Here is a 24,805-nt window from a genome sequence, read left to right on the forward strand (position 1 = left end):
GGTCCACAAAGATCAAAGAAGCATAATTGAAGATGATATTATCTTCATTTTAATTAAAAGAATTTTCTTATCTTCAAAGAACTTTTCAAATACAGTACCTCATGAGTCCCATGCCATTATAACTCCAATCTAAAGATGGATAAGAAGTGGGGGGGTGGGGGAACTACCTTGATTGTACTTGACCATGGAAGTTGTTGATCACAGGAACCTCTGAATCTCACAGTACTCTATTGGGCTAATATTTTCTTGAGATTTTAGTTAACAACTAAAACCCAAGAGCATTTTTCAAATGACTAAGTCATTACTTTCCAAGGTAAGCAATCTAGCTGGAAATTCTAATCTTCAAATCCAATGCACCAGAGCCCAGTGTTACCTTCTGGAATGGTACCTTTGTCGTTACAAATAAGCATAATAAGCTTTTCCACTAAAGCCATGGTGAAGGAACCCTGTGGTGGTGCTGCGGTTTCAAGTGAAATGCCTCATCAATTCAGACACTTAGTTTCCCAGCTAGTGAGGCCATTTGGGAAGGTTGTGAAACATTTGGACCATCCTTTAGGTCCTAAAGATTAGGAGGAAGTAAAGCAACAGTAGCAGGCCTTTGAAGGGTCAGCTGACTGCTGGTCCTCCTTTCTCTGCTTCCTAGTAAGCAAGATAGTAGCCATCTCTTTCCCAGTGTGCATTCTCCCTACAAGACACTCCACTGAAATGGATGAGATACCAAGCGACAACGGACCACAGCCTCTGAAACTGTGAGCCTAAATAAATCTTCCATACTTTAAGTTTTCTGTGTAAGATACTTCCTCACGGCAGTGAGAAGAGTAACACATGGAAATCAGAGGAAACCAAGAAGGCTATGGACTAGAAAGAGAAATTCCTATTCCCCAGAAAATACATCTGGGGGGTTACTTGGAGTGATCCTTCCAAACTTATCTTGAGTCACCATGAGAACAAAAGCCTTTCTGAAATAAACTGTTTCCTTGGAGCCTGTGAAGAGGGGATGTCAGGTTTGTGCTTCAGAAGAGGAAAGGTCGTTCAGAACAATGCAAGGCTTGAAGCAAATAGCAACCCAGAAGAGGCTCTCAGAAACAAAGTGTCCAGTCAACATCAGAGGTGGGGGGCAGAGGGAGGCAGAGGGGAGGGAGAGAGACATTCGCCCGAGGTCAATGTCAATTATCAGGTGCTTTCCTCCATTGCTTCCCACCACATTATTCTTTAGGCAAGATTTCTCACTGAACTTGGAACCCATCAGTTCCTCTGGGTTAGCTGGCCAATGAGTGCTAGAGACCCACCTGTCTGCCTGCAGACACCCACCTCAGCAATAGGGTTATGGTCATACACTGCTGTACCTGGATTTTTGTGTTCATTCTGGGGGATTGAACTCAGGTCCCCCTGCTTGTATAGCAGCCACTTTCACTGACATCTCCCAAGCCCCAGTGTCCTACTTTTTAACCAATAAATTCACCCATGCAAAACACGCAGTCCTTACTCTCCGACATCCTTTCTCATATTTTCTTTGTATTTGTTTCTGATTCAGTTATCACTAAAATACACATTTTAATTAAATTATGCAAGATTCCAACTTCCGCTGCCTTAAACATTTCAGTAAACATTTCTGCACACTTACCTACAGCAATTCAACAAACACTCACAGGAAATTGAGGGCAGTTTTGACAGCTTCTCTATGAGGAGAATTTTCTAAAACACACAAGAAAATTTTTGCTGCAAGCTATTTAGCAGAAGTTCAGTATTGGTCTTGGATTTTGCTCTTTTTGTGTGTTTGTTTCTATGTCCTAAAGCCTGTTCTGTCCCTTCTGTGTGCTTCTAGAGATTGGACAGTCCAGGGACAAACAATATATATATATACACTTGATCTTGCTTGTAGACCATCTCCTTCAGAAAGAATAAAAATGAACCTGACTATTGCCTCCTTTCAGCAAACACAGCAACTCTTTGCCCATTCAGGTTTCCTTTCTTGTTCCCTAGGAGTGGTTCACCGGTGTCCGCACATAACAAGTCTCTGACTTCTCTTGCAATTCCAATGTATCCTTCACTATTTCTCTTTTAAGCGGTGTTGCCTTTTCTTTGCTATGATGCTGTTAATTGTTCCATGGCAAACCAGCTCACAGGTAAATCATCAGTTCACACTCGTCATCGTCAGGTCATCAACATTTACTCATGGGTCACTCTAAACTACCAGCTAGGTGTGACAGTCCATGCCTGTAACCCCCGAACCAGGGAGGCTGAGGCAAGAGCATCTCAAATTTGAGGCCAGTCTGAACTACATAGGCAATACCCTGTAATAAAAGCATAACAATGAGCAAGTAAGGGCTGAAGAGATAATTCAGTCAAGTAGCATTTGCTAGGCGAGCATGAAGAGCTGAGTTTGTCCCTCAGAACTCGCATTTTAAAAAATCCAGGCTTGGTAGCACATGCCTGTCATCCAAGCACTGGAAAGATGGACATTGATGACTCTCTGAGGATCCCTGGCCATCCAGCCTAGCCTATCTGCCAATCCCAAGCCAGTGACAAACCTTTGCAATAACACCCAAAGTTGACCTCTGACCTCTGTATGTGCATGCATACAATAGGAACACACACACACACAACCATCTAAGGTTTCCTTAGAGGATCTATTATACCAATATGTAATATTTTAAAATTAAATATAGACTTATATTCTTACAGTATCAAAGTTACTCTACATCTGAAAAAAAGCTTCAGACCAAACCAAGAGGCTCTAGCATGACAGAACAGAGCTGGGATGCTATCTTGTCCTATTGAAACATTTTATTCTGCACCCACAGACAGAATTTATATAATTCTGCCCAGCATTTTGAAGCCGAGTGTCATTGGGTTTCAAGAAGAGGATGAATCTAAAAATCACAGCCACCACCACTTCTACAGGAGGGAAAGGTCATTTGAGGACCTCATTCTTTTGTGTCTTCTATATAAAGAGCCCCTTCGTAAGTGAACCCTGTGAAGCAAATTACCTGAGAGCGTAGTATCTCTAATTACCATAGGTTATCTAAAGCCTCCATGATTCCAAAGCTGAAAGGATAGCGAGTGAGAATACTTCCCAATTACTCACTGACTTGAGAGTTGATGTCTGCTGTCATCTCTAGTGATAAGACCCAGACCAATGAGAGGAGGAACTATGATGTAACCATAACACACATGACAGACCACTGTCTTTGCACTGGGCATATGGGAGTCATTTAACACTCACAGTAAAACTAGTATCTTAGAAGGCTGATGAGTTAATAGGACCCAAGGAATTCATTCCCATCCAGCAATACATCAAACATTCTTGCATCTGGATCTTAAAGGCTCTAAGATCATTCGCTTGCTTAGAGTGACCCAAAGGTAAAATGGCTTTAAGCCTTGACCTAGTATAGTTAAAAAAGGAAGTGGGGATGGCCAGGCCTGACTCCAGAGAGCTCTGGCCATGCTTTGAAATGGCTGTCCACCTATTCACCAGAGAATAGATCATTTCTGTTTTGTATGCTCCTGAGTAGAAAGGGACATTTTTAGCCCAATGTGTGGATAAATTTTTATGGCTGGATAACATTAAGTAACCATTACTCAGCTGTGATAAATTAAGTGCTGAATACTTTGCCAAGCACTAGTAATAAACTAGATGTGTGTGGGCATGCAGTAAAGAACCTGATGTATACCCAGGTGTAGTGAATCATGCCTATAACCCCAGTACTGTGAACTGAGGCAGGAGGATTGACATGAGTTCAAGGCCAGCCTCATCTACAGAGTGAAATTCTATCTCAAAACAATGTAAAACTACTAAACCGAAGAGGACAATGTGTTCAGATCTTAAGAGCACAGAGAAAGCATTAGGAGAACAGCCATTGACTTTCAAATATCACCATTGCCAGCTTGGAGGGCAGGGAAGAGGGGGCCAAGAGCTTCCGAAGGGTTTAGACAGAGAAAGAGCAGGAGCATCTGGGCATTCCAGGCCTGCATGCTAGGCTGCTCAAACCTGGTGGGATGGAGGTTCCTCAGAGCCCACATAGGCATAAACGAGTGGTTAGACACCCCCACCTCCACCCCACCCCAATATTTAGCAACCTACTCTAGAACTGATTGAGAAAACAATGCCAGTGCGTGGATTTACTCACAAGGAAGCCATTCTCCTTTACTCTTAGCAAAGTAGGGAATAGTTGAAGGAAGCTGGGAAATTGCCGAAACTAATATCAAATTCTCTTTTTCCAAGAAGAAGAAGAAGAAGAAGAAGAAGAGAAGACTAGGAAGTGAGGCATCATGAGGAAGGTGGTGAGAAAATATAGTAATGTTACTAGAAGCCTAACTCCAGCTGGGGCCAGACAGAGGGACTGAGAGACATCTCTGTACTCTACAGGAGAACTGTCATTTGAGAGTCCAGTACAAAAATAAAATAAGACTTGATTTTTAACGTTATGTAAGGGAATTACTGTGTCTGGGGGTGGGCTGTAGAGATGGCTCAGTGAACAGAGTACTTAACCCACAAGAATGAAAACGAGTTCAATCCGCAGCACGCACATTAAAAAAATCCAGTCATGGTAGAGTGCCACTGTAATCCTGGGCAGGTAAAGTCAGATGGACCCCCAGGTCTCACTGTCCAGCCAGACTAGCCTAATCAGCAAGTTCCAGGTTCAGTATCAAAAATAAGGTAGAGAGCAATTGAAGAAGACACAGGAGATCAACCTCTGGCTTCTGTATCCACACTCTTGAACACACACACACACACACACACACACACACACACACACACAGAGAGAGAGAGAGAGAGAGACAGAGACAGAGACAGAGACAGAGACAGAGACAGACAGAGAAACATCTGAGTTATAAAGGGAAGCCCAGAGCGGGTAGCCACTGGTATCTCTCATGGTCATATGGAGAAGGTGCTCAGTTCTAAACCCAGGGCTTTCCACCCGCGTCTGTGGCTTCATCTGTTGCATTTACTCTGCTGTGACAATCCTTGCTTCTGCTTACTTGGGCTTTCTTCCCTGGAGACCAGGATGATAAGTATTTGTTTTGGTTTACCTTTCACGGTTCCTGCTGGTCTTGGACACTTCACACCGGGAAGAAGTCAAAAGGAGGCTGTGGGAAGTAGTTCGCAGCAGGAGATAACATCAATAGGACTTTCAAAACAGGTTTGCACATGGCAGATCTGTGCTGAGAGCAACCCGAATTTGACCAAGTTAACACAAGTATTGGAAGCTAAACATAGTCATGACAGAAAACACAGAACAACCATTGTGGTTTTCTGAAAATGCAACTTTACTGAGGACTAGTAAAGATTTTTCATTTTCATAAAGTCACACGGCAAAATATTGAATATAAATGGTTGTTTTCCTTATTATTCTCTATTCATGGTGCCTCAAGCAACGTATTTGTTCACTTTGCATAAGCTTACCCTTAAATAGAAACTTGTAGGTAACTTTGAAGAACGCAATGTAATTTTCACAGGTGTGAAAGCTAATAGGTATGCCTGAATAAATAAGGAAGTCAATCAGCTTCACATAAAACCTTCTTGGACAATTCAACAGGAAAGAAAGACTGCCTGGTGGACAGACAAAGTAGCATGATTTAAGCTTCCAAATCTATCCCAGGAAGAGGTAACAATAAAGAACCCCAACCAAGTTCATTTTAGCATTGTGTGTGTGTGTGTGTGTGTGTGTGTGTGTGTGTGTGTGTGTGTGTCCTTGTGTGTCACGAGTGTTCTGGAAGGGCTAGATGTTGACTGTGTCTTTCTCCATCACTCTCCACCTTGTGCTTTGAGACAGATCTCTCACTGAATCTGGAGCTTATGGATTTGGCCCAATTTGCCAGCTTAACTTGTGAGTTCAAGGACTACATCTTGCAGACACAGTATATTGCACCCAAATGTTATCCAGATGCTTGGGATTCAGACTCAGATCCTCAAGCTTGTTTAGAAAGCACTTTCCCAGTGGGACACCACCCCCATTTGACATCTTAAGTCACAATAAGAAGTACCATATAAACTTGTTACTCATACTCAGTGACTATACATACTGTGTACTAAGGTGCCCTAAAGCAAATGACTCAATGATAGTAAAGGATTGCAGCTCTTTCTGGAGCAAGTTATGATATACACACATGCGTAATAAAGTCTATATTTAATAATCATAACAAATTAATAAGTGCAACAAATCACACTATTACAATAACCTTTAAGTTAATCTTATTTGATGTTAATATTAAAATGCAATAGTATGTGAATATCAAGTGAATTAATATTTGGCAAATCCACATCATGTTCTTTTTTGTATTAAGGAAGAATTCTCTATTTTCAAATTCTCTATACTCTCTAAGGAATAACTTCATTTTAAAGCTACTTACTAATGGGACATGTTGGTACTTACTTATAACCTCAGCACTCAGGACACTAATGCAGGAGGACCCTGAGTTTGAGGCAAGTCTAGGCTGTATAACTATGTATAGCAAGACATTATATAAAAAAAAATCTTCTTAGTAAAGGCTGATTATTTCTACACACACACATACACACACACACAACCAGCTTCTCATAACCCTTGAATGCAATATTTCCAAATTTGAAAGTGGGAAGTCAAAGATGTAGTGAGAATGGATGATTCTCCACATTCAGTTTAATGTCTTTGGGAACACCCTCACAGACAGATACAGAGGTATATCTCCTAGGTGACTCTAGACACGATTGAATGTTTACCAACACAATTACAAAGTAAATCATAGCACACATTATCAGCCCATTTGTACATCATGCATGAATGAAGCATCTACCACCATCCACCAAGGATTGGCTGGACTCTAGAGGACATAAGAAGAAATGAACCAACACTATGCTCACAAGGTAGCTAGTATTTAGACTTAAGTTCTAAAGATTAAATGGCCCCAAGTTTCTCCAGTACATGAAAAACTCAGTAAGGACTACCATGCAGTGATCTCATGCTGGCTACATGGCCCATCATTTCAAAACTAAGGTAACAGCATTTTAGCAGTTCACTAGATGAGGACTCAAGAAGCCAAGGGAACAGCACACATTTACAGCAGTTTCTAGGAAGTCTGTTCTATGTGCCATTGCTGAAATCCAGGCAAGTACGAATTCTTAGGCTTTTATAAAAATAAAAATAAAATAAATTTTAAAATAGGTTATTGATGGGGGGGTGGGATGCAGGAAAGCTTTTCAGAGCTAAGTCCCCTACATGATATTGTTGTAAGAACATAATTTTGTCCAAATGATGGATAGGAGATTAGTTGAGTTTTCATTCAGATTTAGCTTATGCTTTAGTTAAATTTAGCTTTTCAGTCATTAAGTTTAATACTTTGGCATATTATGTGAAAAGCTTTTCACAATATACCCAAGTTTTCTAAAGAGAAATGAGCTCCCTGTTCCCTAAATATATAGTTTAACACAAATTTCCATCACTTTTCATCCCTAAAATCTCTCTGCTGCAATGTATTATCTGTGCAGTGAATGCAGAAATGTTTTGATCCATTAGTTAGAGAGCAAAGGTGATTTGTTTTATATTAGCATGATCATGGGTAACAGAGAATAGGTGTCTGTCTATTCATATTTACACCTAAATATGTTACGGAGTTTTCAGATATTTAAGGCAAAAACACATTTAAGAAGAGAAATTATATGGTGTTTCAGGGGATCCCTTTTCCCTTTCTCTTAAAAACACAGAAAAGGCATCCCTAAGGGAGACACTTCTGCAGTTGAAGTCATCTGGAAAAGGGACAGTCATTTTTCTTTGGGTTTGTGACCACTGGTGGGCTTCTCATGCTCCAGGGGATAGTCCTGCGCCCATGTGCTTATGGGCAGCACTAAATGGACAAAGTGAAATATTTTTTAAAAAAATAAGCTTATGAAGTTGCTGGGGGGTCAGGAGGCTATCGTGAAAGTGGTTCTCAACCTGTGGGTCATGACCCTTTTAGGGGTCAAGCAACCCTATCACAGGGTTGTATATCAGATATTTTGCTTATCAAATAACTACATTATGATCATAATAGCCACAGCATTACAGTTATGAAGTGGCAACAGAAATAATTTTGTGCTTGGGGGTCACCACAATATGAAGAGCTGGGTTAAAGGGTCACAGCATTAGGAAGGCTGAGAACCACTGCTCTAGGGGGACAAGGACAAGGTGGGGGTGGGGCAGGAGAATGGGAGTAGATATGAGCAAAATGCATTGCTACGAATACATACATGTGTGAAATTCACAAAGAATAAATAAAATATTTTACAAATATAAAGATAAATAGAAGAAAATGATCTTTATTCTGAAGATGAGAGATATTTGTTTCTTTCATAAATTATGAACCAGTATCTTTGAGTGAAACTCTAGAATGAAAATAGGATGATTGAAACAGGTTCAGTTTTCATAATTCCTGATGTCCTCCGGGGTAGACTCTTAAAGAGAAGACAGAGAAAAAATTAGGAAATAATAATTGAAAGAAAAAATTCATTTTAATTAATTTGCTATAAAACATTCTTTATTTGGTGTGATTTGAGGTAGGTTTTACAATCAATTACACTGAGTGAGACATTTAATAAGCACACTGAACTCTGATGAAACCCAACACCCAACTTCACACACTCTCTTAATACCTAGTTGGTAAACCTAAACAAATAGATTTATAATGACTTGTAGACAATTCCCATGCAATAGCCATATTATTAAATCTAAAGCATCATTAAAGGTTAATTATATTTAAAATCATTGAGATTTAACAATGATGTAATATACAGAGAAGATATTTATCTTCTCCTGTGTGTGCTGTAATTACTAAACCTCAGTGAATTTCTCTCTTTAATACCACCGTTCTCCTGGCTAAATAGCCCGTCTGACTGAATCCTACGCCCACAGCCCAGCGTGACTCTCTCTGCTTCAGACCTTTAGAGTCTTTCTTCTCCGTATTCCTTCTCCATCTTTACCCAAGATCTTGTCAATATCTTCAAAGAGAAAATTGTCACTGTGTGGAGAGAATTCCCACCACCCCCCTTTTTTTCCTTTCCTTAGACACATCTTGCTCTTCATGGCCCCATAGTCTCCTTAGAATTGAAACATTTAAGGTATTGAATATGATTTTATTTGTATTAATCCCATTCAGTAAATTCTATCCTAAATTAAACTTGCCAAGCTCTCTCTCTCTCCTCTCTCTCTCCTCTCTCTCTCCCTCTCTCTCTCTCTCTCTCTCTCTCTCTCTCTCTCTCTCTCTCTCTCTCTCTTTCTCTCTCTCTCTCTCCTCTCTCTCTCTCTCTCTCTCTCTCTCTCTCTCTCTCTCTCTCTCTGGGGGAACATGTGTTAAATCTGACTATTACTGAACTTTAATAAACACATCCAGGTTTACTCCATTCCAGAAATCAAACATCGCTATCTATCATTTTCTTGTCTACCATCATAGCACAACACACCATCTCTCTTGCCATTCTGCTTTACTATCACAGATGAAAGACACGCTACTGAGAATCTGGGTATCCATCATTTCAATCTCAGTGGTTTCAACCTTCTCATGTCAAGTACGCAAGCATGGTGTTACGGTGTGGGTCTTTATCATATGAACCACAGCTTTCAAAGTATTGCTCTCTGAGGCTCCTGTTGGGAATGAAAAGCTCCCTCCCACACTTCTGGTCATCTAATTTTCATCACATGTTCTCTATTCCCCTGAACTACACTTACTCCATTTTCTTCCTATTCTGTCAGCCAACCATAGCTTACTGGCTGCCCTTGTCACTTGCTCAACCAAAAACGGTGCCTGTCAACTATTTCAGAACCATTGCTAGTGGTTCCTAAAGCTACCTGCTCCCTTTACTCAACCAAAGCTTCTAAGCCAATCCCCAGTCTCAGCTGCTCTCCCTGCTCTTCACTTCCTCAGTCACCTCTGCATCCCAACCCGCAATATCTGCTGGCATAATCATGAGATGAAACAGACTGAGTGTTGGGTTGATGAAGCTTTCTATATTTGTGAAAAATACTTGAGCAAAACAACTTCATGGAGGAAAATTCATGATGCCCATAGTTTGAGAGGTTTCAGTCCATCATGGCAGAAATCTGTGATGCCCAAAGCAGTTCATGTTATGGCAGCCAGGAAGCAGAGTGGGCTGTCTATGCTACGACTTTCTTCTTTTTCCTTTTACATTATATCCAAGTCCCTAGATTATAGAATGGTGCTTCCCACAATCATCACCGTTCTTCTCTTACTTAATCCTCTCTGGAAATGCTGAGGCAGGAGAATTGCAAATGTACAAAGCAAAGACTGGGGATAATCTCTTTGGACATGAGCTGTATGCACGCCTTCTCACTTCCACCAAGGTTTGAAAGTTGACTGTTCCTCCAATTCAACCCTGGCATCTCACCTCTAAATGTTTCTGATTAACCTATCTCTCTCCTTTAGCCCAATTTCAAAAGATTTGGTGGTTTCCAAAGACAGTTCATGCTTGCTGAAGGGCTGAAGGACTATGTCATCTAGACCCTGCCTATGCTTTTCCAAACACACACACACACACACACACACACACACACACACACACACACACACACATACACACACCTTAATCCTCTGACTCAATTTCTCCTTCTTGATAAGCTTGTTAATAGATACAAATGTCTTCTAGCACTTCTGTCTGTGATTCCAGCAGTTGTTAAGCCCCTGGACAGTCATTTGCTTGGAAAATTAGACATTCTCTATCATTGATTTTCTTTTTCTGTGCTGGGAATTGAACCCAGGGCTTTGTGTATGCTAGGCTAGGGCTCTACCATTCAGTCAAAATCCAAGTCCTCTCTGCCTCCCTCTTTAACCACTCACTCCCCAGGGCTTCTGGTCTATCAAACTAGATTCCCTCCTGTGATTATCCAAATGACTTAGTCTTGCAGCTTTTCTTGTGTCTCAGCCTTCAAATGTCTTCATTCTCCTGTAAAGCTCTGGATGGTTTTGTGGAATTTTAAGGAAGCAGAATGTCGCATGGGCTTTGTAAGCAAAGCCAGCCTGAGTTTGAATTCCAGTTCTGTAATTTAACAGATGTGTGATCACAGAAATGTCATTTCATGTCTCTGAATTTTGACTCTTCACATTCAGCTGGGACGAATCATCACAGTAGCTTGGCAAAACTGACAGGAGAATTAATAGTCACAGGGGCCAGCGAGATGGATCAGAGCATAAAGGTGCTTGCCACGAAGCTTTGATGACCAGGACCCGCACAGTAGAAAGAGAGAACTCACTCCCATAAACTATCATCTAACACCCACAGGCGTGGTGTGCCGGGTGCAAACACACCAAGGAAATTTCAAAGAGGAAAGGAACATGAAGACATAGTCTATTCCTAGATTCCAAGCATGGTGGCACATGCCTGTGAGGTCAATAGTCAGGAGTCTGAGGGAAAAGGATTGCAAATTTCAAGACAGCCTGAGCTACATTATAAAGCCCTGTCTCACAAAACAACAAAAAGGAAACCTGCCATGAATTCAGGAGAGCTATTACTGTGGGCTTTTGAAGCCTTTCTTCCCACATTACTAACTGTTTGAATTCTTTCATTGTTTCCTAAGCAAATAATTGTGGATCATCTACTGGACAGCGAGTACTGCACTGGCCCCTCCCCCTCTGACCTTGTGGTCTCTCAGAACACAGATTCAGCATGATAGATCGACTCTCTCTTTGTTTCCTTCAGTCTTCCTTCATCATTGCATTTTCAAGGGTGTGCATGTGTCTCCTCACCCATCAACAAAGCCTACAAATTCATACGGAGCCTGCATTTCATACCATAAAATTGAACATCAGCACTTCAGGTATCTAAGTTGACATACTCCAATGTGCCAACTCCTGGCGCCGGGTTTACAGGTGACTTTCTTTTGCTGTAGACCAGGAAATGTAATAAAACGATGCATACTTTTAAAGTATATGGAACATACTAATTTATTACTAGGCATTGTTCCATCCAGCTATGACCAATCAATCCATTTGCACTGTTAAATACTCTAGTGGGTGCCCTTTCCCCCCAAAGGCCCTTGTTTAATGTGTCATTACTCTGGAACTCTGTGGTGACCTGTTTTCCCAAGAAGAGGGCACCCAGCCATTGGCCCGGGTACAGAAGTAGTCTTGCATCAATGACACCGGAGCATCTCAAAGGCTTGTAGCCACATGCAGAGGATGCTACTGATGGCGGACACAGCTCTAATTTAAATGGTATCAGAGTAAGCAGGATGCTACTTGTAGAATGAAACTTCTCAAGCCCTTACCTGAAAAGATAAGGTTGAAACCCATGAACATCTTGCATAGCTTAAAAATGACATCTGTAAACATTTGCAGGAGTCTGCTCTATATCCACTGCAGCCATAAAATTTTTAAATAGCAAAACACAATTTTTAAAGCAAAATAGACCACCCTGCTGAACCCTACCCGTTTCTTGCAGGGACCCCATGCACTCCAAAATATTCATATTTATTCAGAAATCTAAGAAAAGGGAAAAATTAAAATATGTGAACTGCCAAAAGTGTAGGGTCTCTCTTTAAAAAAAAAAAATCCCCACAGTGTGCCAGTTCAGCCACAGCTCATCTGGGAATTGTTTGAAGGATAATGACAGTAATAATTATGATTACTTATACTTAATTCTCCCTCATAGGGGCGTTGTGAAGATTAATGAGTTAATGCTCATAATGTGTTTTCAGTTCCTCGATGAAAGCTGCTATGAAAGCCAGATTACTATTATGATTATTATTGTTTATGTTAGACCGTTCCTGTGGTGGACTCCTTTCACTGCCTGCCCCCTACATTCTCATCAAGAAGTACAGCCACTTCGATGAGGAATCAACCACTGGCCTCGGAAGCAAGTTCATCAGCCAGAAGTATTGAACAGAGGGGTGGGAGAGAGAGAGAGAGAGAGAGAGAGAGAGAGAGAGAGAGAGAGAGAGAGAGAGAGAGAGAGAGAGAGAACACAGAAGCCCAGGTCCCTTATGCTCTATAATCTCAGCTGGATAGAAAGGACAGGAAGAGATAGCTACAAATGTTCTGTTCTAACGAGAACTGAATCAGCAATGCATACATCTTCCCAGAGAGACTTCTGACAAAGCCATTGATACCTTGAAATGAGGTATGCACAGACAGTGTTGAGGTAATTTTTAAAACAAGTCTTAGAGATTAGCTTTTAATCACTTAAAATCAAAGACCCACGAAAGCCACATATTGGTAAATTGCTATGTGATCTCTCTCTCTCTGTGTTTCTGTCTCTCTGTCTCTATGTGTGTGTGTGTGTGTGTGTTTGTCTGCCTCTGCCCCTCAGTTGGAGACCCACTATGTACTGTGTAGCCCAGGCTAGTCTCCAACTTTGGTACTCAATACTAGGGTTACAGGTGCATGCCACCACATTCAGCTATTCTTATTTTATTTTTTGAGAAAATTATTGCAAACTTGCTTTTTTCCCCCTCTTCTTGTGTCTATACCAAATAATGTTTACCGAACAAGACAAGAAGACAGACTCTCTTGACGGAGACCCTTTCTTTCCTTTCTTTCTTTGACCTTGGGCATGGGGTAGAGGGTGGGGTTCCAAGCAAACTTCTTGTCTCAACCTTTCAAGTAGCTGGGACCAGAGGTGAGTACCACTCTGCCCAGCTTTTAAAGGTGGTGGTTAAAGACTTATTTGTGAACCAGTTGTTGTTTTAGCCGGTCGGTTGGTTTGGTTTGGTTTTGAATCAGGGTCCGGCTATGTAATCCAAACAATCATACTGAGTGCTGGGATGACAGTACCCCACCACACCCACATTGAAGCATAGCATCTAAATAGCCCAAGTGAGGTCTGAGTGGGAGAGGAGGGCACAAGCCTAGTTGCATCTACAGCTCTGGAAGTCAGAGATGATGCTTTCCCTATGATGGGCTCTGGATCCAGTCTTTGAATTCATGTACAGAAATGGTAATTGCCTTTGCTCAATAATGAAACTGTTTCCCATAGGGCTCAAAAGGCAGTAGGCCATCCAAAAGGCCCCTTGTATGTGGCCCATATGTAATGATAAATGCATGTAACATATATTTGGCCCCTTAAGACATGCAGTAATATACAAATGAACCCCAAATGTCCCCAAAGAAAACAGAAAACAAAGACACCCTTCCTCTGTCCAAACATCTACCTTCTCATTTGAAAATTGCCATTCACTTCTACACCTTAACTCTAAAAGGTCGTAAAATTGTGCAAAGACATCAAGACTCCTCTTTATATTACAGAGTGGAGGCTGCTGACTTCCCAATGCCCGCTCTCCATTTTTTCATAGGAATGGAACCTTAACTTGAGCCAAGCGCTTTACTACCAGGAAGAAAGGGCCACACTTCCCAAGCTCCCTTGCAGCTAGGTGTGCCCAGGTGACTCAGTCCTGGCCGAGGAGAGTTTGGCAGGCATGTGTTGGCTTTAACTTAGCTGGCAAGCATCACTTTCATTCTTCCCTACTTCCTCTTTCCTGTGGCTTGGCAATATGGCATGGCAGCAGAAATTGTAATAGTTATTGCAATCATTCAGGACCATGAGTCACCCCTACAGAACAGAAGGCAGGATAACATCCCCCCCAACAGTCTCCTCAAAAATGTCCACATCCAAATCTCTGGAATCTGTGAATAACTTGGACAATACAGCAAAGGAAAATTAAGGCTGCCAATGGAGCAAACCACAAAATAGGGAAGTTCCCATGGATTCTCTGAATGAGTCCAGCTAGTTGTAAGTCCTTAAAGGTGAAACAGGGAAGTTGGGAATTTAGCTCAGTGGTAGAGCACTTGTCTAGCAAGCGCAAGGCCCTGGGTTTGATCCTCAGCTCAAACAAACAAACAAACAAAAGGTGAAACAGGGAGATGAAGGGAATCCCAGAATGAGAGAAGAGCCAATACCTATCAACATGAAGATGGAAAAGGGGGGCATAAGTCATGCAACATTTGGAAACTTCTAGAAGCTACAAAAAGCTTCCTGTAAGATGGGTCTACCAATCCTTCATGGTAACCCAATGAAGTCTGTTGTAATTATTAACTTCCCTCACTACTACAGCTGACAGAAACTGGCAGAAACATCATAAGGGAAGAAAGATATATCTTGGCTCACAGTTTCAGGATTTCAATCCATCATTGCAGGGCATTCACTGCAGATTTGTGGTGCTGAGTATGGGGCCAGGATTCCTCATATCACAGTGGCGGGCAAGGAGTGGAGAGGAGCTAGACTGGAGTCAGAAGTGGGTGCACCTTCCAAGCCTGCCCCTCTTAACCTCACCTGCTTTTGCTAGCTAGACCCTAAGTTCCAGAGGCTCCCCAGCCCTCCAAAACAATGCCACTGGCTGAGGATCCCTTGTTCAAACACATGAACCTGTGAAGAATGTTTCACATTCAAAGCTTAACTCCTATTTTGCGACCCTAATGGCTACTGGTGAGTAACAAGTGTGTGTTGTTTTCAGCCCCTGAGTTAGTGATGATTTGTTCTAGCAGGAAGAGTAACTTCATACAGCAGAGCTGAGGACAGCAGGAAGAAGTGCTGAGAGGATCCTGGATCCTGATAACTTTGAGGGGCTCTACAGTCCCCCAAATGACGTCATCCCAAGTATATATTCTATGAAAGAACAACAAATTTTGCTGTTACCGTGTCATATTTCTCCTATTATTTATTAACGCTGGTTTCCCCTGCAGATCTCCAGGCTGTCCATATTTTGCCTTTCCATGGCCCACCCCAAGCCATGATCCCCTGACTAGCCCTTTCAAGGTGTACAAACAAATAAAACGTTTTCCCATAACCTAAAAAGACTGAGTGCACCCAGATTGGGTGGTCCAGATAAAAGCCTTTGTCAGGTCCAAACTGGAAATAAAGACCATTCTAATTTACCATGCCTCCTCCCCCCCTCCCCCACAAGGCAACCAGACATCTTCCCTCAGGGAACAAGAAACCAGGTCCCTGGTGAGCGACCCCACAACAGGTTCATGTTGGAGGAGGCAGCAGTAACTCCATGGAAATTTGGAATGAGGTAAGAATAAAATGTTCGTTTCAACTAATTACCCCAGAAAGGGATGGCAGCCAGGACAGCCTGGGATTATCTGTGTCCTGGTATTCTGAATTTTGAACGAGATGGTAAACTTAGAGGAAATTGGCAGGCACGTCATCCAGTTCCAGCCAAAACGGCATTCTGTTCCTCCTTGAAGCAGCCTTGCAAGGATGTCTAGTTGCTGAGCATGAGCACTTACTTTCTTGTACAAAGGAGGACTGGAGTGTGGGAACAGCAGCCGCTCGGGGAGGGAGCCTTGGACCCCCAGGAGGGAGCCTTGGACCCCCAGGAGGGAGCCTTGGACCCCCAGGAGGAAGTACCATTCAGTGCCAAGCAATGAAGAGCCAAGTGACCCACCACTGCCAGGCCAGGCAGGGTTTAGAGCTTTTGCTGATTCTTCTCATCAAAATCAGTCTATAAATAAAAATAATATTAGCTGGGTCTTTGCCAGGGATCTTGGTATCTGCACATGGAGGGCTTTCTTTAGGAAGGAAAATGTTTCCTTGGATTATGGTATATTTTCCTTCTGCACCATTCAAACAAACAAACTAATCCAGTCGTTTGTTTATTTGTTCTTAACCTAGTATGCTTTCTCCCGTTTTTCCTTCCTGTTCTTCAGTTACACAAACCTTTGCTAACTCTCAGAATGATTTGTGACAGCCTTGGTTTTAACTGTCCTGCCATAGCCTCCATCTGCTCTTACCCATCACATGCCAGGCTCTTAGTGTGCTCATATATATGGTGACTTGACTACTTTCTTCTCAAAGCTCAGGAGGCTGTACCGTTGATCAGTTGATTAGAGAATTCCAGGAAATACTCACTGAATCTCCTCTCTCCTGTAGATTCTATTGGTGCACTCCTTAGAAATCAATGTTCTTACCATATGATCCTGAAACATCACTGCTGATTATTTGTGCAAAGGAATCAAAGTCAGCATACAACAGAGATCCCTTGCACAGACATATTTATCACTATTCAAAATAGCCAACTTAGGAAATCAGTCTAGGTACCCACCAGCAGGTGAATGGATAAAATATGTGCAGTTTTTTTTAGATTTTTTTTTTTCATTTTATGTATCTGACTGTTTATCAGCATGTGTATGTGTGCACTTGTTGCCCACAAAGGCAAGAAAAGGATGTCAGATCCCCTGGAATTGAGGTTACCACCCTGTGAATGCTGGGAACGAAATCCAAGTGCTCTGCAAAAGCAGCAAGTGTTCTTAACTGCTGAGCTACCTCTCTAGCCCCAGAGTTTTTAAAGCAGCCATAAAAAAGAATGAAATTATATCATTCACAAAAAATTGGATGAAACCAGAGATCATTGTGTTAAGTGAAATAAGCCAAACTCAAACAAGTGTCACCTAATTTCCCTCATATGTATATATGTTATATACACATTTATATAAACACAGATGTATATTATATATACACAAACATATATATATGTGTGTATGTATACACACACATATATATATGTGTGTGTATATATATATATATATATATATGTGTGTGTGTGTGTGAGCATGCTTGAATGCACGCATGCGCGTGCACGCGCGCGCACGCGCGCGCGCACACACACACACACACACAAGCCTGGAAGCAAGAACACCAAGACAATGGTTTGTCTGAAATTGTCTTTCCTTCTGCTACTGAAGCCTCTCAGGCCCAAACCTTCTCTCTCTTCCTTTCATCCTCCAGACACCTACTCACTTTGTCTTGTCAGAATCAGAGTGACAGTGACTAATCTCTGCCTGATTTCTGTGGGAGGAAGGAGAACCCTTGCTTTGAGTACTTTTAGTAAAGTTTATACCTAACTCAATCTACCTGGATTTAGTTGTGGGAAGATAACTGGGTAATCTGCTTAATATATATAATACATATTATATATATGGTGTGTATGTGTGTGCATTCACAGTGCACACACACACACACACACACACACACACACACACACACACACACGGAGACGAGGAAAAGGAAGCAGTTCTCTTGGAGAACTGACTGGCAGGTGTTCTTGTGAGTGCCTTCTGTTCCCAGAGAAGCTTCAGTTGGTTCTGTAGGCTACAGGGCAACACGCCCTGAGAGTGGCGGTAATTACCTCAGCGCTGTTGAGGTTTTCTCTGTGGAAGGTGTTGGATGGCAGAAGGGAGAGCATAGCTCACTTGTGAAGGCAATGAGGGGTGGAAATTCCAGGTGAGTTTAAAATGCCTGGCAAGCAGGCATCTCTTCTCAGAATTTCCTGGTTGGGCCCCAGACTGGGAAGCCATCCTCTTCCTGGCTCTCTCATGGAATATCTGTGTGGTCCTGGGCTGACTCAATTAGCTTCTCCCCTCCTGAATTGCATCATGTGTACATGGGGATAGGACCAACTTCAAAGAGGTCCAGGGCCTAATTAATGTTTTTAAGGTGCCTTGAAATTCTTGGATGGAAAAAAGATGAAACCACCACCTGTATGCATAAAGGAGACCACAGGACAGCAGGCGGAAAGTTTTACCAGTAGATGGGACTCCGTCTCTGAGGACTTAACAAAAGCCTCCTCTGGAGCAAAAAAAAAACGTGTAAATATCAAGTTGGTGAGAGTCTCTCTCTCTCTCTCTCTCTCTCTCTCTCTCTCTCTCTCTCTCTCTCTCTCTCTCTCTCTCTCACACACACACACACACACAGAGAGAGAGAGAGAGAGAGAGAGAGAGAGAGAGAGAGAGAAAGAGAGAGAGAGAGAGAGAGAAAGAGAGAGAGAGGGAGAGGGAGAGGGAGAGGGAGGGAGAGGGAGAGGGAGAGGGAGAGGGAGAGGGAGAGAGAGAGAGAGAGAGAGAGAGAGAGAGAGAGAGAGAGAGAGAGACATACTACATGAAGAAAGTAAAAGAGCCAATGAAGAAAGTAAAAGAGCCAGCAATTAAAATTGATAATAATAAAAAATATAATGTGATTAATGGTCCACTATGCAGACATCCAGCTGGTTGCTCGTCATGAGTGTCACAGCTTCACAGCCTCTCTTGCCCCTCCCCCGTCAACTTCTCTTTACCCTACTCTTTTTCCCAAGCCAAAAGTGTCCTAGAACTCTGAGGGAACATAGATGCAACAAAGCTTCTGGGCTGTGCAGGTAACCCTCTCTGATGAATTCTTCAAATAGACTAAAAACTCTCACTAACTTCTACTTCTGCACCATCGTTCCCATAGCTACTTTATAAAGAGTCAACTGTACATCAGAGGCGATTTATTTTCAGCTCTCTAAATGACCCCTCCCCTTGGCTTTGTCAAAGGACTCGCAAAGGTCCTTTTGTGTGATCATGAGAAATGTACTGCAGGATTTCCTGGTTAATGTTCTCAAGTTGAACGATGGTTGGGTAAGGCCAGAACCTAAAATCATTTATTCATTTATTTAACACATTTATAATTCCTACAAAGTAGCAGACATCGTCCTTGTTCTGGGCTTCAAGGAACTTGGGCACACAGGAAACAAATGATGATCATCACATTGTGAGCACTGAGGATCTGTACTTAACTATTCACACAGTAAGAGAGGTGAGAAGATCTTCAGTGGAGGGAAGGCAGCCGGGAGATAGCCTGGTTAGAAGTATGCTTAGCCAAACCAGCAAGTTCCAGATAAGAATGAGAGACTCTGTCTCAGAAAACAAATTGGATGGCATCCTGAGGAATGATACCTAAGACTGATCTCTAGTCTACACACACACACACACACACACACACACACACACACACACACACACACACACACACACTCATCCATGCATGAAACAAAATGGGAAGGGAATTTCTTCTGTGGAGATTTTCTATTATGGAAGTGTTTTTCCATCAAAGGGGGCTAAATGATGAAGTTGGGTTTTACCTGATGCTGTCCAATCTCCACTTGATGTCTCAGGAACTCTGCCATCCCACCTCTTCCCTCCAACTCACTCACAAGCAGATCACTTCATCTTTCTGTCTAATTAGCCTATTACCTTCTTCTCTGCCACATAAGGGGCATTGGAATTCATGGAAACAACTCCTTGGGTGTTGAAGACAGACAAGATTAGGTAATGTATTAGTCACAATTTCCCAGAAAATAAGAACCAATAGCACTCGTAGGAAAAAAAAAAAAAACAACAACTATGATTTATGCAAGTACACTAAAAAGTCATTCAAAGGAACTGAGTCACACACTTATGGGAGCTTTCAAGTCCAAAATCTGAGAGTGAGCTGGGAGACTCAGAAGAACCAAGGTTCAAGTCCACCTGTAGTAGAACCAGAAAGGACCACATGCCAGCAGTCCATTGGGCAACCGTTTCTTATTTGTGGCCCAGCCACACTGACTCATAAAATTAACCATCAGAGATTAAAAGGCCCTCTGCTAAAACAATTTTGTATTTCTTATAACATTTCCCTCCCCCACAAAGAAATGTACATGTCAGTGTCCTTCTCTCTTTCATCTTTTTTACAGAGAGCTATGGAGAAAATAATGGATATATGACTAGTGAGTACCTTTGACTGCCTGGTATCATGTTTGATGTGTTGTCATATCATTTATATGTATGGGTATATTTAAGATAGGGTGTCACGTAGTTCAAGCTGGCCTGGAACTTGCTACAGTGGAGGATGACCTTGAACTTCTGATCCTCCTGCCTCCACCTCTCAAGTGCTGAGATTACAGACATGCACTATCACATCTGGTTTACGTATGGCTGAGAATCAAATCCAGAGCTTCAAATATATTAGGAAAGCACCCTGCCAACTGAGCTACATTGCCGTCCCTACGTGTGTATTTTTCAGTGTCAAAGATGTTAGTTCTTAAACTATTCCCAAATCTATAACACTACTTTAGTGCTATATCAAACATATTTACGTGTGTGTGTGTGTGTGTGTGTGTGTGTGTGTGTGTGTGTGAAGAAAGATTTCTGAAAAGCTACAGATTTCCTCAAGTCCCATCTAAATTCCTACTCTGAACTCAAGCAAATGCCCCAAATGAAAAATCTCAAGACTCTTCTCTTCTTCACCTGGTGCTCCAAGTAGGCTGGGAAAGAAGCAAAATGTAAATCATGGACATTTTCTGTGGTCAGAATTCAAGCTAGCTTGAGGATAAAACCACACACCAGGAGAAAGTTACACAGCATCTGCTTAATTTGCAAATGCATCGACCCCCTTAGTAGGAGAGAGTGATAATGACTTGTCCCTTGCTTTCCAGCTCTGGATGATATCATGGCATTGACTTCAGATGACATTCCGCACTGAGATGACTTACCGTACAGACTATTACCAATGTCATTGGTATCCAATACATATTTGGGAAATAAATCACACTTCATTTTACAACAGGTAGGCAGCAAACGAATAGCTATAAGAGAATGGTTTGCTGGCCCATTTACCATTATTATGTGTGCATTTATATATGGCTATTTATTGTGTATCAAAGTCCATAGAGAACACAAATATGGCTAGGAAATCATTCTGGAGAAAGAAGGACAGAGTCAAGAACATGACAGAGAGCCAAGGGAAAAACAAAGTGAAAAAAGTGACAGATGAATGTTAGAATGGGCTCAAGTAGCAGACCTGGCCATATGAACATATCCCCACCTGGCCATACGTTCACCACCATCCCATACATCAAACCTAAAAATATTGCCTCAAAAGATATCCATGGGAGGTATCCTAAAGTTATTACCAAACCAGGCCAACAAAGCTCAGTGAGTTTGAGACCATTCAAGGCTACATAGCGAGGCCTGTCTCAAACATGCACAGCAAACAAACAAAGTCGTTACTATTCAGTGATGGATGAATACACATGAGCAACCTGGAAAAGATACTGAGGGGAAAAACTGATAACGGAGTTTCACTGGTGCTTGCCATGCATTAAGGTTGAATATTAATGAATTATGTTTTCAATGATTTCAGATCAGAGTTGGCAATCACACATTCCTGTGCCGGTACACTGCAACCTACTGAAGAGCCTCACGGCGTCCCTCCCCAATTAATAACTTCATCCTCGGCATCCATACGAAACCCCTCCCTAGCCTCACAGGATGCCAACTTTTGTATGACTCAGAGCTCCATACTTAATGTGCAATAAGGCCCAGCAGAAGACCGTTCTCATGTGGAACAAAAGGTGACATCCAAAATGACCAGAGACCATTCTGAGTAGCAAGCTGATCTGCATCATGAGAGGCACTATGCATGCACATGAACACACACACACACACACACACACACACACACACACACACACACACCTATTCTGATGTTTCAGAAAACGTTGGACTCACAACTGTGGAGCTTTGAATTACAAGTGTCCTTTGAAATAGTCAAATTATACAGATGAGACACAAGAGGCCAGCATGACAGAGTAAGGAGGAGGTGGGTGGCGACTATATTCCAGATCTCCTTCTAAGTCCATCATCCCTCCCCCACCCCCACACATATGCACATGCATCTGGGATCCAGAGACCAACACTGCCTTTTCCTCTTTCTGTACCCAGTGTCCTACAAGGGTTCTGGGGACCCAGACACACACAGGTCCTCACCCTTGGATGGCAAAGGCCTTACCAAAGGAATCATCTCCCCAGCGCCCCCAAGTCTGTCATACTCTTAAACGAAATGTGATCGACAGATGCTAAGATCTTGAAGGCGACCATTAATAAATGCCACGTGAATTTTCTAAAACCCAGTTCTAATTCACAAACGAATTGGGCTTACATCAGCAGATTCATGGCACACGAAAACTATCATCCTCCCGAAGGAGTCGGATCTGCTCCTTTCAGGCACTGGCTTCACAACTGGAAATAGCAAAGAACCCTAAGAGGAACCTAATCCCCTAAAAAGCTCCATCTCCTTGAAGACAGGAATTAGGTGTGATTAATTTTTATCCGCAGTGCTTAGCGATTCCTGACAATGGATGTTCCATAAAGCTTTGCGTGTGGAATGCGCAGCTCTACACAGACCTGTAGAACAACACTGAATGAGAGTAACAGTCACAGGAATGTGTCACAGGTGCTCAATGAGGCACCTCCCTGCAGGTTTCAGTGTTTACACAAAACGAGGAGTTGCTGCTGGCCCCTGTTCTTTGAATGATAACACTTAACCACACCTCACTGATTTGAAAGTCAGTGGCCTTATTAGGGAAGAGATACAATGTTTTGAACCAGGCAAAGCAAATTCTCTCTTTCTTTCAGATCTGCTTTTAAATTCCCACTTGCCTGCTGATGGTGTGATCATTTCATGAGGAGATGCCACCTGCTTGCTCAAAAGTCATCTTTTCTTAAGTGATGAGAAAGAGGCAGAGATGTTGGGGGAGGGTAACAAAGAGTCAAATTAGCCAGTATGTGGTTAAAAATCATTTCTAGTGACCAAGCACGACTGCTTAGAGAACTTTCTGGGTTTGTTCAAGATGAATGCAAAGTCTGCTAGCTCACGGAACAGGACAGCTCCATACACAATACACACATCTGTCCAAGGCTGCAAGACAGTCCTGGATGCAATCAAGGACAAAAACATGCTACTAGTAACAATTTTATTAACACTCTGAGCAGTCCTGATTACCTCATAAGCACCTACTAGATATTTGGCAACGTGGACACATGCAAGTACGGGAAAATGGCATTATGTTCTTAAAATCCAAATTAAAAAAAAAAACATTCAATGCCCTCTGTATTAATTATTCTCTCATCACTGTAACAAAACACATGACAGAAACTACTTAGGGGAGAAAAGGCTGATTTTGTGTTATAGCTTTGGGGAGATTTCAGCCCATGATGGCAAAGGAGGTGTGGGCTCAGGACCATGGTGTAGAATTTCTTCCCATGGAACTGAACATGTAAGCAGAGAAAGCATGGCCAGAACTGAGGGTTGGCATGACTTTCAGGAGCCCACCTCTACTGACTGACTTCCGGCAGCCGGTACACACTTTCTAAAGGGCCCATAGCCTTCCAAGATTGCCTCAGCTCAGGAATGAATACTTGTACCATGAGACCGTGGAGGGATACTTCAGATTTAAATCATGAATGGAAAACTCTTTATGCTCCTAGTTGTACAAAAACTTCAAATGGGGCTGGAAAGGTGGCTCCATGGTTAAGAGTGGGCATTACTCTTCCAGGGGACCCAGATATGGTTGCAAGGATACAAATTTAGTTTCAAACACCAACTATGGGTGGTTCTAACTGTTTGCAATTCCAGCTCCAGGAAATCTAACTTCCTCTCTGGCTTCCCAGGTTATCTGCACGTATCTGGCAGGTAACATGTGCCCCAAAGCCTGGTCCTAGAAACCTGACTGAGGTGACAAGGGGGTAAAGAAAGGACAGACACACGTACAAAAAAGCTGGGGTCAGATGGACTGTACACTCTCCAATGGAGGGGCACTAACCATTAGCCCATGGGAAGCTCAGTATGTTTATTATGGATGACACGGTGAGGAGGCATAGAGAGTCGTCTCCATAGAAGGTATGTAGACGAGGAGGCATAGAGAGTCTCCATAGAAGGTATCTAGATGAGGAGGCATAGAGAGTCTCCATAGAAGATATCTAGATGAGGAGGTATAGAGAGTCTCCATAGAAGGTATCTAGATAGGAGCATTCTCAGGCTGGAAACACTTAGGAGGAAGAAGCTCCTGGTGCTGGTTTTTATGCACACTGCCAACATTCCCACTCAGACAGAGAAAGACCTTGCCACTCCTCTGAGCCTGACCTGCTGGGAAGACTTTGCCCGTTGGTCTTGGTCATTGACATGGTCATGTCTATATTAACAATTCACACTCACTAAGGGCTTCCTCTGCTCCCCACAGACAGATGCACAGACACAGATAGACAGACAGACAGACAGACACACACACAC

At 42.3% G+C, this 24,805-nt stretch overlaps 1 protein-coding gene across 2 annotated transcripts in view; it reads left to right on the top strand.

Moving 5' to 3' along the window:
• The window catches only part of LOC121829773 (uncharacterized), a 147,451-nt gene extending 123,829 nt beyond the window's left edge, over positions 1 to 23,622 (top strand). For both annotated transcript variants that reach the window (XM_076572807.1, XM_076572808.1), the window contains 9 exons: positions 2,805 to 2,963; positions 4,229 to 4,284; positions 11,544 to 11,783; positions 12,725 to 12,839; positions 15,864 to 15,974; positions 20,430 to 20,462; positions 21,171 to 21,301; positions 21,878 to 22,088; positions 23,152 to 23,622. In XM_076572807.1, coding sequence (XP_076428922.1) covers positions 11,633 to 11,783; positions 12,725 to 12,839; positions 15,864 to 15,974; positions 20,430 to 20,448 — 396 coding nt within the window. In that variant the 5' untranslated portion in view covers positions 2,805 to 2,963; positions 4,229 to 4,284; positions 11,544 to 11,632 and the 3' untranslated portion in view covers positions 20,449 to 20,462; positions 21,171 to 21,301; positions 21,878 to 22,088; positions 23,152 to 23,622. The remainder of the gene's footprint in view (positions 1 to 2,804; positions 2,964 to 4,228; positions 4,285 to 11,543; positions 11,784 to 12,724; positions 12,840 to 15,863; positions 15,975 to 20,429; positions 20,463 to 21,170; positions 21,302 to 21,877; positions 22,089 to 23,151) is intronic.
• Positions 23,623 to 24,805: the final 1,183 nt, after the last annotated feature.

The sequence above is a fragment of the Peromyscus maniculatus genome, chromosome 5 (assembly GCF_049852395.1).
Source record: "Peromyscus maniculatus bairdii isolate BWxNUB_F1_BW_parent chromosome 5, HU_Pman_BW_mat_3.1, whole genome shotgun sequence".
NCBI lineage: Eukaryota > Metazoa > Chordata > Mammalia > Rodentia > Cricetidae > Peromyscus > Peromyscus maniculatus.